The following is a 17,541-nucleotide window of genomic DNA, read 5'->3' on the forward strand; positions in this document are numbered from 1 at the left end:
TCTTCCCCAGGTCTGCAGAGAGCCATGTTCCCTGATTAGTATAACTTGTTGTAATACCACTGGGTCCGTAACTGGTGCAGAAACACTGATTTGTAGGGAGAGGAGAACTGCAGCCAACTAGTGTAATGTGCTGCTTCTAAACGTGCATCCAGAAATGTCCATGTAAAAGTGATAGTCCCTCTGTATTGTTCATCTCAAGGCCATTACCACACGGACTGGAAAATTAAAAGGGGGTCTAGTCCCTGGCTGTCGGAGAAGGCAACGGCACCCCACTCCAGTACTCCTGCCTGGAAAATCCCATGGATGGAGGAGCCTGGTAGGCTGCAGTCCATGGGGTCGCTAAGAGTCAGACACAACTGAGCAACTTCGCTTTCGCTTTCACACTTTGTGAGATGATAAAGGCACCCTACTTCTGTTTTTACATCACAACATCTGTAAACTATACATTTCCATTTCCAAAGTTAACATCTGCATTCTGTAACAAAGCCCTCTTGTTTTTTCTACAAGTTGGTTCTAAAACTGAAAATCAATAGGGTGTACATTATATAATTTGTTCTCTGCATGGGCCAGTTAACATAGTCTGATTATCTTTCCTTTACTGTTTTTCCAATTTTGTCACCTCTGTGTTTCTAGGGACAAATACTATAAATATTCCACAGACCAATTTGCTTTAACTTTGGATAAACTCTTAGAGCAATTTGCTTACCCTAGTGATATCTTTCCTTGTCTGTCTACCCTTTTTATATAAGCAACTAATTTTATTGTGATCAAATCTATTCATTGTTTCCCTCATGATTTCTGTCCTTTGAGCTTAATGTCAACTCTCATTCCCAAGTCAAAGGTTTAATCTTTAACTGTATTTTTTTGTAGTTGTAATTTTTACATGTCACACAGGGCTGATTTTTCATATGGCATGGGGGTAGGCATCTAGTTATCCCAGCAGAATCTGTTGAATGTTTCATTCCTCTTTTAATTTGTGATGCCTCATTTATTAACCAAATTCCTATAACAAGACATACATGTTCAGGAAATGCTGCTTTGGATATTTTAAGTGAATAATAACAAACACTTGAAACTGATTATTTTTGTCCCCCTGTATTTATGTCTAACTTGTTTTATGTTAATATTTTGGTTCATTTATTTAATGATTTATTAAGAATTTCTTAACAATCTAGACACGTAAGTTTTTTTTCCCCTTCTTCCCTCTTTTTTATAAAAATTATTATTCTTTATTTTAATTGGAGGCTAATTACTTTACAATATCGTGGTGGTTTTTGCCATACATTCACATGAAGCAGCCATGGGTGTACATGTGTTCCCCATCCTGACCCTCCCTCCCCATCCCATCCCTCAGGGTCATCCCAGTGCACCAGCCCTGAGAACCCTGTCTCATGCATCGAACGTGGACTGGCAATCTATTTCACATATGATAATATACATGTTTCAATGCTATTCTCTCAAATCATCCCACCCTTGCCTTCTCCCACAGAGTCCAAAAGTCTGTTCTTTATATCTGTGTCTCTTTTGCTGTCTAGCATATAGGGTAATCATTACCATCTTTCTAAATTCCATATATATGCATTCATATACTGTACTGGTGTTTTTTTTTCTGACTTACTTCACTCTGTATAATAGGCTCCAGTTTCATCCACCTCATTAGAACTGATTCAAATGCGTTCTTTTTAATAGCTGAGTAATATTCCATTGTATACATGTACCACAGCTTTCTTATCCATTCGTCTGCCAATGGACATCTAGGTTGCTTCCGTGTCCTGGCTATTGTAAACAGTGCTGCGATGAACATCGGGGTACACGTAGACACAGTAAGTTTAAGATATGTAATGGTAAGTGAAAAAAAGTTTTCACCCTCAATATTAAAATATCAAAAAGTTAATTATGGCAAGAGTGAACAACACTGTTTCTGTTGATATAGTTTGAGCTCAAAGAATGACTTTCATTACTGCATCTGTGTATTAATATATATTATACATATTCAATTTATATAAGACTTTTCACTTCATTGGTTTCACAAGACTCAAATAAAATTTCAAAATACAAGAGTTGAGAACTATAATCTGTAACAAGAAAAATTAAAAGTGCTGTTGGAAATCTTAGGGGGAAAAGAGTTTCATCCTTTATTTTTAAGGAGAAGTCTGTATATTATAAATATAATACAAACAGTTGTATCATTGAGTACAGAGTTCACGTTGCAAACATTAAAGCATGTTCATCACATATCTGATGATATAAAATCAAAACTGCTTTTAAAAGCTTGTCTTTCACTGTTTCTATCATGAAAATCATGTCATTACATTTCAGTGACACATATTGTTTAAAGGCTCCTTATAAGTAAAAATAGAACCCAATAATTTTTAACCAAAAGTGTATCCTATAATCCTGTTTGCTGTGGGATCAATAAACACTATACTAAGACATGGCATTTAGACATGAAATATGTCTAAAATCTTGAAGAATACAATAGAAATAGGCAAGACATTTAGAATGCTTTAATCTTTCTGGTTAACACCATTTGTATTAGTAACCGCAACGTTGTAACTTTTAGCATTTCACAGAACTAGTCAGTAAGGATTTTCTTAAGGGTGGGAGTAAGAACAGAAGGATAGGAGATGCAAGGTTTCATACTTCTGTTTTAAAAAATCAAAAATCAAAACTACTTTCTTCTCTGCATCAAAACTGTACCACAAACTTGCAGGTTGTTTTCGTTTTAATCCCATGACTCATCGTCTACTGGATTAGGAGCTTGTGTTGAAGAAAACCCTGCTGTGTTCAAAGAGCTCTTGCCGTGGTAATTCTTAAAAAACAAACAAACAAACATTTAATTTTATGCATCGTTAAAGTTACACTACTTAGACTGATAGTAAGGACTCAAGCTTTCTACCATTTCTTCCCCAAACAAAAAATTTCGTTCTCACTGAATCCAATCCATTTGAAAAAAGGTCCATATCAACCTAGGAAGTTTAAATTGCACAGAATTTTTAAAGAAAAAATGTAAGCCAATAGTTTTGGCAACTGGAAAAACAAAGCTCTTCACTTCAACGAATAAGCAGAAATACTTAATGACCAGTATGCCCACTGTTTCTGTATAAAAATTATGTTGCCTAGAAACTGACACAATAGAAAAGATATGCAACCACACTGCTATTATTTTATCTTACTTAATAATGTGGTCAGAATTCAAAAAATAATTACTACAAAATCTCAGAAGATCCCAAATTAGAATTTAAAATGTGAAAAGAAGGTGTTTGAGCATAAATCTTAAATTCCTTCCCTTTAAGACCAAAACTATATATGTACATAAAATATTTAGAGAAACATTAATCTTCCAGGCATGAAAAATAATGGCTTAACTTATTGTTATAGTTACTTCACAATATTAAGCACAACATTTACAAAGAGCAAATAACTAAAAGCCAATTTCTAAATTTTCCCCCTCAACTAACCTTTCTAGTATCGACTGATGCAAACACATTTCCTCTTGCATTACCACTGAAGCCAGGACCATATGTACTAAAGGCAATTTCTTCTAACCATGCAGGAACATCCTGTTGAGCCTTAAAAAAAATTAACTTCATAAACAACATGCATAAAGTCTCAAAAGATTCACATGTTTACTTTTCCTTCGAAAAAAGCAAGACAGTTCCAGAAAAACATCTACTTCTGCTTTATTGACTACACCAAAGCCTTTGACTGTGTGGATCACAACAAACTGGAAAATCCTTCAAGACATGGGAATACCAGACCACCTGACCTGCCTCCTGAGAAATCTGTATGCAGATCAAGAAGCAACAGTTAGAACTGGACATGGAACAACAGACTGGTTCCAAATAGGGAAAGGAGTATGTCAAGGCTGTATATTGTCACCCTGCTTATTTAATTTATATGCTGCTGCTGCTAAGTCGCTTGAGTCGTGTCCGACTCTGTGCAACCCCATAGACGGCAGCCCACCAGGCTCCCCCGTCCCTGGGATTCTCCAGGCAAGAACACTGGAGTGGGTTGCCATTTCCTCCTCCAATGCATGAAAGTGAAAAGTGAAAGTGAAGTCACTCAGTCGTGTCCGACTCTTAGCGACCCCATGGACTGCAGCCTACCAGGCTCCTCCGCCCGTGGGATTTTAGAGTACATCATGTGAAATGCTGGGCTGGATGAAGCACAAGGTAGAATCAAGACTGCCTGGAGAAATATCAATAACCTGAGATACGCAGACGACACCACCCTTATGGCAGAAAGCGAAGAACTAAAGAGCCTCTTGATGAAAGTGAAAGAAGAGAGTGAAAAAGTTGGCTTAAAGCTCAACATTCAGAAAACTAAGATCATGGCATCTGGTCCCATCAATTCAGGGCAAACAGATGGAGAAACAATGGAAACAGTGAGAGACTTTATTTTTGGGGGCTCCGAAATCACTACAGATGGTGACTACAGCCATGAAATTAAAAGATGCTTGCTCCTTGGAAGAAAAGCAGAAAAGCTATGACCAACCTAGACAGCATATTAAAAACCAGAGACATTATTTTGCCACCAAAGGTCTGTCTGGTCAAAGCTATGGTTTCTTCAGTAGTCATGTATGGATGTGAGAAGTGGACTTCAAAGAAAACTGAGTGCTGAAGAATTGATGCTTTTGAACTGTGATGTTGGAGAAGACTCTTGAGTCTCCTGGACTACAAGGAGATCAAACCAGTCAACCCTAAAGGAAATCAGTCCTGAATATTCATCGCAAGGACTGATGCTGAAGCTGAAGCTCCAATACTCTGGCCACCTGATGCAAAGAACTGACTCATTGGAAAAGACCCTGATGCTGGCAAAGATTGAAGGCAGGAGGAGAAGGGGATGACAGAAGATGAGATGGTTGGATGGCATCACCAACTCGATGGACATGAGTTCGAGTAAGCTCTGGGAGTTGGTGATGGACAGGGAAGCCTGGCATACTGCAGTGCATGGGGTTGCAAAGAGTCAGACACGACTGAGCAACTGAACTGAACTGAAAATCCATACATATAAAATGTCTGCTTTCAATGACAAGGTAAGAACACTATCCATTCAGTTTTAAAAATTAAAAACTTACATCTGATAGCACTTTCACTAGAGGCTGTGCTAACTGGCTATCTGATTCCAGATCAAAAAAGGAAATAGCTCTGCCAGTATTTCCACAACGACCAGTACGCCCAATTCGATGAACATATTCATCAATGGTAGAAGGAAGATCAAAATTAATAACATGCTGAACATTTTCAATATCCAGCCCTCGGGCAGCTACTGAAGTAGCAACAAGAACAGGGCACTTTCCACAGCGGAAATCTCCAAGAGCTTGCTCTCTTTCTCTCTGTTCACGATCACTTGAAAGAAAACAAAGCATGTATTAGAATAGCCCTTAAGAAAATTATTAAAGACAACCATTAAAGTTCAATGGATAGATTTCTTTTTGGATAAGTTCAATGGATAACAGTAAAACAAAAATAGCAACAGTTAACATTAATGTCTACTTCTTACATACAAAGTATTATACTAATTTCTTGTAAGTCATCATTTAATTCTCACAATAATACTTTGAGGTCAGGACAATTAACTCCATTTGCAGATGAAGGTGACAGCTAATACCTACAGCCAAAATACAGACTCAAATGCGACAAACATCAAATCTTACCAACTAATAAACTGTTTCTAGTTTTGACAAAAAATACACAACTAGTTGATCAAATGCTTTCTCAAAAATTCCTGATTTTTTTAAAGTATAATCTCAGAATTCTACATATTCACCAATTAATATTTTAGATCTCCTAGTAAAGTGCCAATGAAGTTGTGTTACTATGACATTTTTGAGGCCCAGTGAAAAAAATACCAAGCACTGGATAGATTAGCTGAATAAGCACCTAGATCTAAGGATTAGAGAGACTAAGTGAGACTGCTTGATAATCATGATGAGGAACTTAAGATACTTCTAACTCATCCATCCCAGCCACTTGGTTCTTATAAAAACTTAAAGATGAAGAATAATAGCTAGATCTTGAGATCCTAATTCCAGGATTTTTTACTAGTTAAATATACCAACATTTCTTAACAAATGACAAATAGAAGTTACCTCCTTACTAGGAAATCATAATAATCTACTCACCCATGAATACTTGTTGTTGATATTTTTTCTTGACAAAGAAAAGTGGCAATAAAATCTGCTTTTTTCTTAGTTTCAACAAAGACCATAGTTCTTTCATCACCTACAAGACAATGAAACATTCAAACTACAAAATTAGGAAAAGAAAAAAAAGCATAGGGTGAGTAGGAAACTGTCTTATTCACCACTGTATTCCCAGCACCTAAACTCAGGCCTGATAGGTAAGAGCAATTCAAATATTTCCTGAGTGGATAAATGTCAAAGACAGAGAGACAAGGACTTTTTCCTACTTTATGACTAAAAAAAAAAGAAAAATGACCGCTTGCCCCTTGCCTTCATAGGCCAACCAATAAGTAGAGACTTAGGGAAAGATAAATGATATCTACCTGCCAACTCTTAGCAGTTCCAAATTTGGCTCCAGCCCTTCATTTCCCTCTCTATAAATAAATTCCTTTGTTCTTCCCATGGTTATAGAATCTATTATTTTACCTTGACTGCCAGAGGCATTCATAATAATTGCATTCAACCCAGGGCTGACAAACTCTACAATATTCTATGTTTCAACATTATCTCAATTCAAACCCTTTAATCCCCAAAGTATCTTATATATATAGATATATAAGATATTATCTCAGGGTCTTAACACATTAAAGAATATTTACTTGTTAGCTTTGTTAATTGGTTTAAATATAAGCATGAGCCAAAGACTCTTCCACACCAAGAAATTTTCTATAAAATGTTAGAGAGGAAAGATAATAATCTATAGCCTGAATAGAAGTAACAAGGTGTTACTTTTCGTAATCCCACTCCTCCATGTCCCTATCAGCTGTCTCCATTTATTAACAAACATTTAGCACCCAGTAGATGCCAGTATCTATTCTAGATACTGAAAACACAGCAAATAAAACAAAGCACCTGCACTCATTGTGGAGAGGTAAATAACAAATATGATGCATTAAGTCTAAAAAAGAAAAAAATTTAGCAGAATAAAGGGCCAAATGGGTTTATGCACCTTCTCTAATTAGATGACATCTGAGGACAGATATTACTAAACAAGTGAACTATTCAGATATCTGAAGAAACAATATTATAGGTCAGAGGTAAGAACAAATATAAAGGTTCTAAGGTATAGGTGTTCTTTACGTGCTCACAAACAAACAAACAAACCAGAAAAGAGGTCCCCATCTGGTTTTTACGTTCTAGGCAGAGGGAATATCAAGAACAAAGGCAATGAGGTAGAACCATGTCTGGTACATGTGGGGATGAGTAATGAGCAAAGTGCAGCTAGAATAGGGTAAGCAATGGAGAGCAGCAGGATTTGGAGAGGGATGATGGAAGCCATTTCATGAAGTGCCCTGAAATCCACTGAAAGATCTTTACTTTGAGGAGGGAAGCCATTGGGTTTGGAGGCAAGAAGTAGATCTGATCTTTGTTTTAACTTAGCAACTGATGGGTTCTGATATAGTTTGATGCTAGACAGAAACAAGAGGACTCTGCTGACAGATCAGATATGTACACTGGAGAAAGAAATCAAAGATGCCTCATATTTTTGTGTCTGAACAACTGGAATGAGTGTCAGTCGCTCAGTCATGTCCGATTGATTCTTTGTGACCCCATGGACTATAGCCCACCAGGCACCTCTGTCCCTGGAATTCTCCCGGCAAGATACTGAATGGAATGTCCTAAGTAAGATAGTAGGACTGCAAAAAAGGAAGGTTTTAGAGGTGATATTTAATCTCAGATATCAGAAAACCAGGTAGGAAATCAAGAGAATGACTGATTCCTACAGTAATAAATGAGTTATATCCTTGAGACATAGTCATTTTATTAATGAGTAATGATTTTGTCAAAAATTATCTTTCAACAGTTTTGGAGATCATATATCAAGATGCCCAATGCCAAAACTGATTCATTTGATATAGTCAGGTACATAATACTACTATGCAGCTTAAAGCCTTGATCTCATCTTTTCCTGGTTCCCCAGTGTGAATCCCGCCAGGCTCCTCTATCCATGGGATTCTCCAGGCAAGAATACTGGAGTGGGCTGCCATGCCTTCCTCCAGGGGGCATCTACCTGACCTAGGGATTAAATCCACATCTCCTGCGTATCCTACACTGAAGGTATCCTGTGTACCACTGAGCCACTGGGAAAGTCCCCCACGCCCCCAACAAAAAAAGATGAAATGTGTTAAAATTTTAACAAATTCAAGCAATTAGCATGGAACTATTTCCTGATTTACTGTTTAACGCCTTTACTTACAATATGAAAGGTTCTTCTTTCTCTTCCTTATAATCAGCCTATATAGCAGAGAATCTTTTGACTTTATCATGTCTTTGGTTGTTTAAAGAGAAAAAGACCTTTATGAAAGATCTATTGTTCTTTATAACCACGTTACCTTCTACTCTAATTTTTAAATGCTTTGTCACTTCAATTAAATTACTACCTAAGAACTAAGCAATCTTACACTAGTAAAATGTTCAACTCTCTTCTGACAACTTTTGATTTTGTTTTTTTAAGATCAGACTATAAATTTAGACCTAACAGAAGCAGAAGATATTAAGAAGAGGTGGCAAGAATACACAGAAGAACTGTACAAAAAAGATCTTCACGACCAAGATAATCACGATAGTGTGATCACTCACCTAGAGCCAGACATCCTGGAATGTGAAGTCAAGTGAGCCTTAGGAAGCATCACTACGAGCAAAGCTAGTGGAGGTGATAGAATTCCAATTGAGCTATTTCAAATCCTCAAAGATGATGCTGTGAAAGTGCTGCACTCAATATGCCAGCAAATTTGGAAAACTCAGCAGTGGCCACAGGACTGGAAAGGGTCAGTTTTCATTCCAATCCCAAAGAAAGGCAATGCCAAAGAATCCTCAAACTACCGCACAATTGCACTCATCTCACGTGCTAGCAAAGTAATGCTCAAAATTCTCCAAGCCAGGCTTCAGCAATATGTGAACCATGAACTTCCAGATGTTCAAGCTGGTTTTAGAAAAGGCAGAGGAACCAGAGATCAAATTGCCAACATCTGCTGGATCATGGAAAAAGCAAGAGAGTTCCAGAAAAACATCTATTTCTGCTTTATTGACTATGCCAAAGCCTTTGACTGTGTGGATCACAATAAACTGTGGAAAATTCTGAAAGAGATGGGAATACCAGACCACCTGATCTGCCTCTTGAGAAACCTATATGCAGGTCAGGAAGCAACAGTTCGAACTGGACATGGAACAACAGACTGGTTCCAAATAGGAAAAGGAGTACATCAAGGCTGTATATTGTCACCCTGTTTATTTAACTTATATGCAGAGTACATCATGAGAAACACTGGGCTAGAGGAAGCACAAGCTGGGTTCAAGATTTCTGGGAGAAATATCAATAACCTTAGATATGCAGATGACACCACCCTTATGGCAGAAAGTGAAGAAGAACTAAAGAGCCTCTTGATGAAAGTGAGAGTGAAAAAGTTGGCTTAAAGCTCAACATTCAGAAAACGAAGATCATGGCATCCGGTCCCATCACTTCGTGGCAAATATATGGGGAAACAGTGGAAGCAGTGGCTGACTTTATTTTTCTGGGCTCCAAAATCACTGCAGATGGTGATTGCAGCCATGAAATTAAAAGATGGTTACTCCTTGGAAGGAAAGTTATGACCAACCTAGACAGAATATTAAAAAGCAGAGACATTACTTTGTCAACAAAGGTCCATCTAGTCAAGGCTATAGTTTTTCCAGTGGTCATATATGGATGTGAGAGTTGGACTATAAAGAAAGCTGAGTGCCGAAGAATTGATGCTTTTGAACTGTGGTGTTGGAGAAGACTCTTGAGAGTCCCGGGGACTGGAAGAAGATCCAACCAGTCCATCCTAAAGGAGATCAGTCATGGGTGTTCACTGGAAGGACTAATGTTGAAGCTGAAACTCCAATACTTTGGACACCTGATGTGAAGAGCTGAGTCACTGGAAAAGACCCTGATGCTGGGAAAGATTGAGGGCAGGAGGAGAAGGGGACGACAGAGGATGAAATGGTTGGATGGCATCACCAACTCAATGGACATGGGTTTGGGTGGACTACGGAAGTTGGTGATGGACAGGGAGGCCTGGCATGCTGTGGTTCATGGGGTCACAAAGAGTAGGACACGACTGTACGATTGAACTGAACTGATAAATTTAGAAGAAATCCACCTAAACTACTTCTGAGATTTCTCAGAGAACCCCAGGGAAAAGACAGGCTTTTTATTTTACCATATAAAATAAAAGAGAGGCTAAAAATAATTAAGCTTGTATAGAATGTTATTACTTTCAGGAGTTGTGTGGTAAGAACTGTTGTATCAGAAGACATTAAGCTTTCCCTAGGTTGAAATGCATAGGTAAAAATGTTATTCATACATTTCAAAACTGTTTACTTTATGAAAAGTTCCTAGAATTATGTAAATTCTCTTGCTCTTCATAATACTTTTTTTAAACTTCAGGAGAAACACTGACCAAGACACTTATGAAAGAACTCTAAACAGGTTTTCTGTATATTTCAGAGGCTTGGAGGTACACTGCTCCATACAACCAAATTTGTTTGTAGATTTATTCTTATTTTCAGCCTTCATCAGATCTTTCGTATTTAACAATGATCACTAATAACCACAACCATTCTCTGTCAACTACAGACAGTTTCTGTTTTGTTTTGATGCTTGTCCAAAGACTTTCTATAAACCAGAGATTTTCTATCATTAGTGAAGAAGAACAGACTCCAAGTCTTGTGGGAAAAGGACTGTTTCAGGCACTTCAAACTATTGATACCTCAAGATAGAAGGCTGGAAACTGACATTTTGACAACTTGCAAAGATCACTGGATTGAGGATAATTTCTAGAACTGTTTATAGTCCAAAAGCAGATGGAATCTGCAGACAGATTCAATGAAACAAGAATCAATTACATTAAAAATCTGGGGAAATTAGAAGAGAGGAATTCACTTAAATTTCTAGGTACTGTAAATGATATATGATAAGTATTTTAGACTTAGTTTCCTATTCTTCAAAGACCTTTACAACTTCAATCTCAGATTTCTTATGAAAACTATCTAGAAGTTAATTTTGTGACTTTCATAGTTGTTCAATATTGTACGGCTCTAGATTTGTGAAACAAACTTGAAGAGGCCTTTGTTATGGAACAGTCTTGCTGCACCTATGAAAATAGGCCAAACATCATGAGATCAGCCTTTCTTGTGATCAAGAATAATCTGAGATTATTGTGGCTATGTGGGAATACAGGTTGTCAGAAAAAACTGTTGAAGACTCTGAAATGAGCAAAGCTGATACTGACTAGCATACCCTTCAAGGTTGTCTGTACCTTTTACTACCTCGGTTTTATACCTCTACTGCAACTGAGAGCAATGCAAATGATTCTTATTGATAAAAATATAAATGAAAATCTTCCCTCAAATGTAACAGATTATTACGCTTTGTGGATACTGATTAATTTTGCATCTATTTATAAATTCATCTTAGTCTTCCTGATATCCTACACATAAATGTGTTCTTTGAATTCTCCTCTGAACTGGCTATAACATCTTACTAGTTCCCTTTGTAATTAATGAGCTCAATAAAATCTTTGACACCTGTTCATTTAAAATTATGAAAAAGGCAGTTGGTATACTACTATGAAATAATGAAACCTATACATTTTAAAAGCAAAAGAGGAAAGCTACCAGATTTAAGTTAATGATTAGAAAAAGAGATAAATTTATATGAACAAAAATACGTAAAATATGATATACAGCATAACATTTCTATGCAAAGCAAAAAGAAACCAAGAATAATAAATTATGAACTACAAAACATTTAACCTTTCAATTAATACAGAAGTATACCAACAGTGCTTATATGCTGACCTCAAAGGTTTCCCAAAGGGAAACCAGAACTTTTGAAACACTATCTTCAGCAGAATTATTCTCAAACTTCATTCCATAAATTCATATATAAAAAGTCTTAAGATAACTATACTAGAAATGTCCTCTAACTTCAGCAAAACCATGTATTACTTATCTCCTGTTGCATTTGGAACTTCAATTTATACTGGGCAAGTTATTTGACATCTCTGTATTTCAGTGCCCTCAACCTTAAAATGAGGGTAACAAACCCCACCCTCAGAAGGTTGTTTTGAGAATTAAATGAGTGGACACATGTAAAACAATCAGAATAGTATATGGCCCACAACAATTATTATTTTTATTTTGCATGCAATAGTACCTGCTATGAAACAGATCATGAAGTAAAACTAATAACATTTCTCAAACTCAAGATGAATATTTGGTTTTTAAAGTTTTTTTTATATAAAACTCAGAAAAAATTGAAGACTAGAAGCCTTTTAAAAGCATTTCTAAATCAACTTCTTATTGTTGGAAATTAGAAAGCTTCTTGCCTTTTTATTCCCCATTCCTAACATTGACTTCAAACTGAAACAGACACTTAAAATGGAGGATGAGGAGAAAGGATCCATATGATACATTTAGCCTGTGAGGCAACAAAAAAAATATTAAAATGGCCATATTATAAAATTTTATTTCCAGGCATAAACTAAAGCTATCTCAATCAAACAAAGAAATACAACTTTCCATAAAAACTAGCTTTTTTGAAGGGAGGGATAGAGTTTCTCATTAACATTGTAAGGAATAGAATTAGACCATTAAAGTCCCTTCTAGCTCCAAAATTCTTTAAATATATGAATACAGGAAGCCTTAGAGAGCAAAAACTGGGAATTAGAAATACAACAAAGATCTTACTTTTAGTGGAGTAAATAGAGCTTGAGGTAAAGATATGTTACTAATCCTTTCTATTTTCTAAAACAAAAACATATATATTTCTACTGGAATAGTTTTTGGTCAAGCATTGTTAAAGTCTCAAACTCTTCCTATTTTTTTTTTAACATTTATGGAGGAAAAACAACTATACTGCTATATAATTTTCTTATGATTTGATTTTCTGGTAAAAGAATTTTAGAGGAAGAAGAAACAGTGAAAACTTATTTAACTCATGCCAAATAATGCTTAAAGTCTTTTCTAAAAGTAATTTTTGTAAAAATCAAAATCATGACAAAAGATAATCAACATAAGATACCTATGTTTCGTAGAATTTCAACAAGTTTTTCTCTTTTTGAGTACTGGCCAACTTGAAGAATGGTCTGCTGAACATCTCTACATGCTCCACCCACTTGTCCAACAGCAACAAACAAATAATTCGACTTTAAAAACTCCCCAGCCAACCTTGAAAGACAAAAGAGTATTCCTTAACTTATTCTCTTCCATTAATACTAATAATATTCACTGAATTCCTGCAAGTGTTACTTCAACATTTATAAGCCAGATTATAACATTTATAAACCAGATTATAACAGTCATAATAAGAGATGGTAGATATTACATCATCCAAGAATTACTTTCAAGTATCATTGTAAAATGTTAGCATTTTGCAAAACACTTATTACGAATGTAAAAGTCTGTGTCAAATGATGGGTAAGTCATTTCAAGTGGAGCCCTGACCACACGAAACTATATAAAATGTGTATACAACAAAAGTATGCTAAACCATCAGACTACAGCAAGCAGGAATTTTTTAATTAAAGATTAAAATGCAAACCTACAGCAAAAATTCTGTTCTTCATTCAATGCCTTCATATATGCTATTTATAAGAGTTGGTTCCTGAAAATATGAGCTGTTAAATTAGTGTACTTCAAATGAACTATAATATTCTGAGCAAACCAGATCTTAAGTCAATGCTTTTCACATCATGACAAACAAAGAAAATGATAATATCTGTAGAGCATAACTGTTGAAAAAAATGAGACCAGGTGAACAGACTAGGGGCTAGGCCACACCAAGCTGCAGATGATCTCCCCAAAGTTTGAGGGTATCAGCATCCTGACACACACACAACTCACGGACAACATATAATGAAGAAGCCCTGCTTTAGATCACAGAAACATGGGGTGGGGAGAAGGGGAACTGCCGATTATAGAGCAAGTTTGGGAGGAAAAAAGAGGAGGTCATGGAGCAGTCCTCCTCTCTCCTACATAGCAATCTCTTACTTTCTAGTCATTTCCTAGCATATCAAGAAAATAGTTCAAACTCCACATATCTAGAATCTTAATAAATCACTGTTGCTTCTTTTCCTTCATCTGCTCTCTTACCATAAAAGAAAAACTTCTTGTTCATATACTACTTCTAGAGTCAAGAACCCTTTCATCCAGGCACAAACCTTGACATTATCTAAAATTCTTATCAATCATCCTTTACACTCATTAAAATATATACTAAGTATATATATTAAAATATATACATATATATATGTATTAAAATATAGACACACAGTACCTGGCCTATGTGGTATAAGGTAGTGTGTATAAAGATGAACATGATGATCTCTGCCTGTGTTGCTCAGCATAAATATAGCTATAAAAAGCAATTACTATAACTTAAAAATATTTTTAGTTTAATATTTACATATTTTAATTATTTAATGCTTTACTATAGTAAGCTAGTGCTATAACAGTTAACACTGATTGAACCTTACTATGTTACAAGAAAACTGAAAAGTGTTTTAAATAATTTCTTTCACAAGAAAGAGGGTTCCTTTATAAGACTGGCAGGAAATGGATGAAATGATGTCTATTAAGAGTCTTCAAGTTTAAAGCTTGATCTAAGGAAGAAGCAAGCAAGAACATGAAATAGTGATGACTAAGGAAAAGCACTCTATGCAGAAGGAAAGAAGAAATAAGGATTAAATAATGAAGAGGAACAGAATTCGGCTTGCATAGCCAAAAATCCCATGGACGGAGGAGCCTGGTAGGCTGCAGTCCATGGGGTCGCTAAGAGTCGGACACGACTGAGCGACTTTACTTTCACTTTTCACTTTCATGCATTTGAGGAGGAAATGGCAACCCACTCCAGTGTTCTTGCCTGGAGAATCCCAGGGACGGTGGGGCCTGGTGGGCTGCCGTCTATGGCGTCGCACAGAGTCGGACACAACTGAAGAGACTTAGCAGCAGCAGCAGCCAATAGGAAATACTCTAAATAAGCCAGAAATCATTCCAAGGAATAAAGTGGCAAATGAGGCAAAAATTGTCATGTATAAAACCATTTAAAAGTTGGTTAGTCTGTGGAAATGGAAAGACATGGGAGAATTTATTTTAAATAAATGGCAATAAAGATGAGACTTAGTTTTGCAATTTTAACAGCCCAAAAGTCAAACTACAGACATATTAGAAAGCTACTATCAATAAGCAGAGGGGAACTTAAAAGGACCTAAAATAAGGTGGTAAACAGAGAAGAAACTAACAAATTTGCAATATTATAGAGATAACTGCCAAGTTGAATACTTTTGAAGGGCAGAGTTAAAGGAGTATGAGGGAGGAATCAACATGCTTCAAACGACTTTGGTTTCGAAAGACCTTGAAGCCAACAAGGAAAACTGGAAAGAAAAAAAGAGGGAGCTGAAGAAGAGGTTCAATTTTGTACCTGATGAACGTGAGTTACTGGTAATTCATATAAGAGGAAAAATAATCCTGAAGAGTTAAATCTACAAGTCTGAAGCTGAGGAGAGAGATTAAACATACAGGTAATAATCAGGCTGTTTGTTTTTTGATATTTACTTATACAAGTTCTTCATGTATTTTGAATATTAACCCCTCATTGAACATATTGTTTACAAATATCTTCTCCCAATCAGTACACTGTCTTTGGGTTTCTTCATGATTTCTTTCATAGTGTAAGACAAACAACCCAATTTTTTTAAATGGGCAGAGGTCCTGAATAGACATTTTCCCAAAGAAGACATACAGATGGCCAATAGGCACATGAAAAGGTGCTCAGTAACACTAATCATCAGGGAAAGGCAAATCAAAACTACTATGAGATATCACTGCACACCTGTCAGAATGGCTATTATCAAAAAGACAAGAAACAACAAGGGCTGGCAAGATGTGGAGAAAAGAGAATCCACATGCACCGATGGTGAGAGTGTAAACTGGTACAACCACTAGAGAAAACAGAATGGGCATTTTTCAAAAAATTCAAAAATAAAACTACCACAGCAAACAATTGAGTAAATATCTGAAGAAAATGAAATCACTAAAATGAAAAGATACATGTATCCCAATGTTCATAGTAGCATTATTTACAATAGACAAGATATGAAAACAACCTAAGTTTCCATCAACAAATGAATGGATAAAGAAGATGTGGTACACACACACATACACACACAATGGAATATTACTCAGCCATAGAAAATAATGAAATTTTGCCATCTTCAATAACATGGATGAATCTGGAGGTAATTATATTTAGTAAAAGAAGTCAGAAAGAATACTGTACATTTTCACTTATAAGTGGAATCTAAAAAATAAAACAAAGGAACAAATATAACAAAACAAACAGACTCAGATATTGAGAATAAACCAATGGTCACCAAAAGGGAGGGGGCCAGGAGAGTAGTAAAATAGGTGAAGAGGATTGAGTTACAATCTGCTAGGTATAAAATAATTGAGTTACAAAGACAGAATGTACAGCATAAGGAACATACTTAACATTTTATAACTTTGTATGGAATATATTCTATAAAATATTAAATTACTAAGTTGTACACTTGAAAGTAATATAATATTGTAAGTCAACTATACTTCAATCAAAAAATTACAGGTAATAAATTTGGGAGAACATACAGGTAGAAATGCAAGCCAAGGATATGGTTCAGGGAATATGCAGAATGCGAAAAATGGACTTCAGATGGAATAATAGGCAATTTGTAACATTTAAAAGCAGATAGTAAAGCAATCATTCAGTAGGAACCAAAGATCTTTATGGAGTATATGGGTCTGGGAACCAAAGGATCCAAGCTAGAGTGGCCCATTTACCATGACTCCTGGTGACCCACACAGGAAATTGTGCTTACTGCACTGACTACAAGTATTGGAGGTCTTGGTTCCCAAAGGGGCTTCCCTAGTGGCTCAGAAGGTAAAGCGTCTGCCTGCAATGTAGGAGACCCGGGTTCAATTCCTGGATCAGGAATATCCCCTGGAGAAGGAAATGGCAACCCACTACAGTACCCTTGCCTGGAAAATCCCATGGACGGAGAAGCCTGGTAGGCTACAATTCATGGGGTCGCAAAGAGTCAGACACGACTGAGCGACTTCCCTTAACAGTTCCACCAGAGAAAACAGGAGTTTTACTGAACTGTTTAAGCTAGAGCTGCTGTATGGGTACTTCAGGTTCCCTGTTGCCAAGGGATTAGCAGGCAGAAAGAAGAGTCACCATTCTAGCAGGAGTATGTTATGCTAACCTCAGAACTCACAGAACACACAGTGTATTTATGATACTCAAATATCTGCCAACAATTAGTACATAAATTTCCTAATACAAGTGCAATTCC

General features: G+C 36.3%; 1 protein-coding gene across 4 annotated transcripts in view; it reads right to left on the reverse strand.

The window, feature by feature from the left end:
* Positions 1-2,092: 2,092 nt before the first annotated feature.
* The window catches only part of DDX4 (DEAD-box helicase 4), a 66,375-nt gene continuing 50,926 nt past the window's right edge, over positions 2,093-17,541 (reverse strand). For all 4 annotated transcript variants that reach the window (XM_070774666.1, XM_070774665.1, XM_070774663.1 and 1 more), the window contains 5 exons: positions 13,233-13,378; positions 6,128-6,227; positions 5,081-5,351; positions 3,462-3,572; positions 2,093-2,812 (listed from right to left, as the gene is read on the reverse strand). In XM_070774666.1, the coding sequence (XP_070630767.1) occupies positions 2,726-2,812; positions 3,462-3,572; positions 5,081-5,351; positions 6,128-6,227; positions 13,233-13,378 (715 nt within the window). In that variant the 3' untranslated portion in view covers positions 2,093-2,725. The remainder of the gene's footprint in view (positions 2,813-3,461; positions 3,573-5,080; positions 5,352-6,127; positions 6,228-13,232; positions 13,379-17,541) is intronic.

Source organism: Bos indicus, chromosome 20 (assembly GCF_029378745.1).
Source record: "Bos indicus isolate NIAB-ARS_2022 breed Sahiwal x Tharparkar chromosome 20, NIAB-ARS_B.indTharparkar_mat_pri_1.0, whole genome shotgun sequence".
NCBI classification, from domain to species: Eukaryota; Metazoa; Chordata; class Mammalia; order Artiodactyla; family Bovidae; genus Bos; species Bos indicus.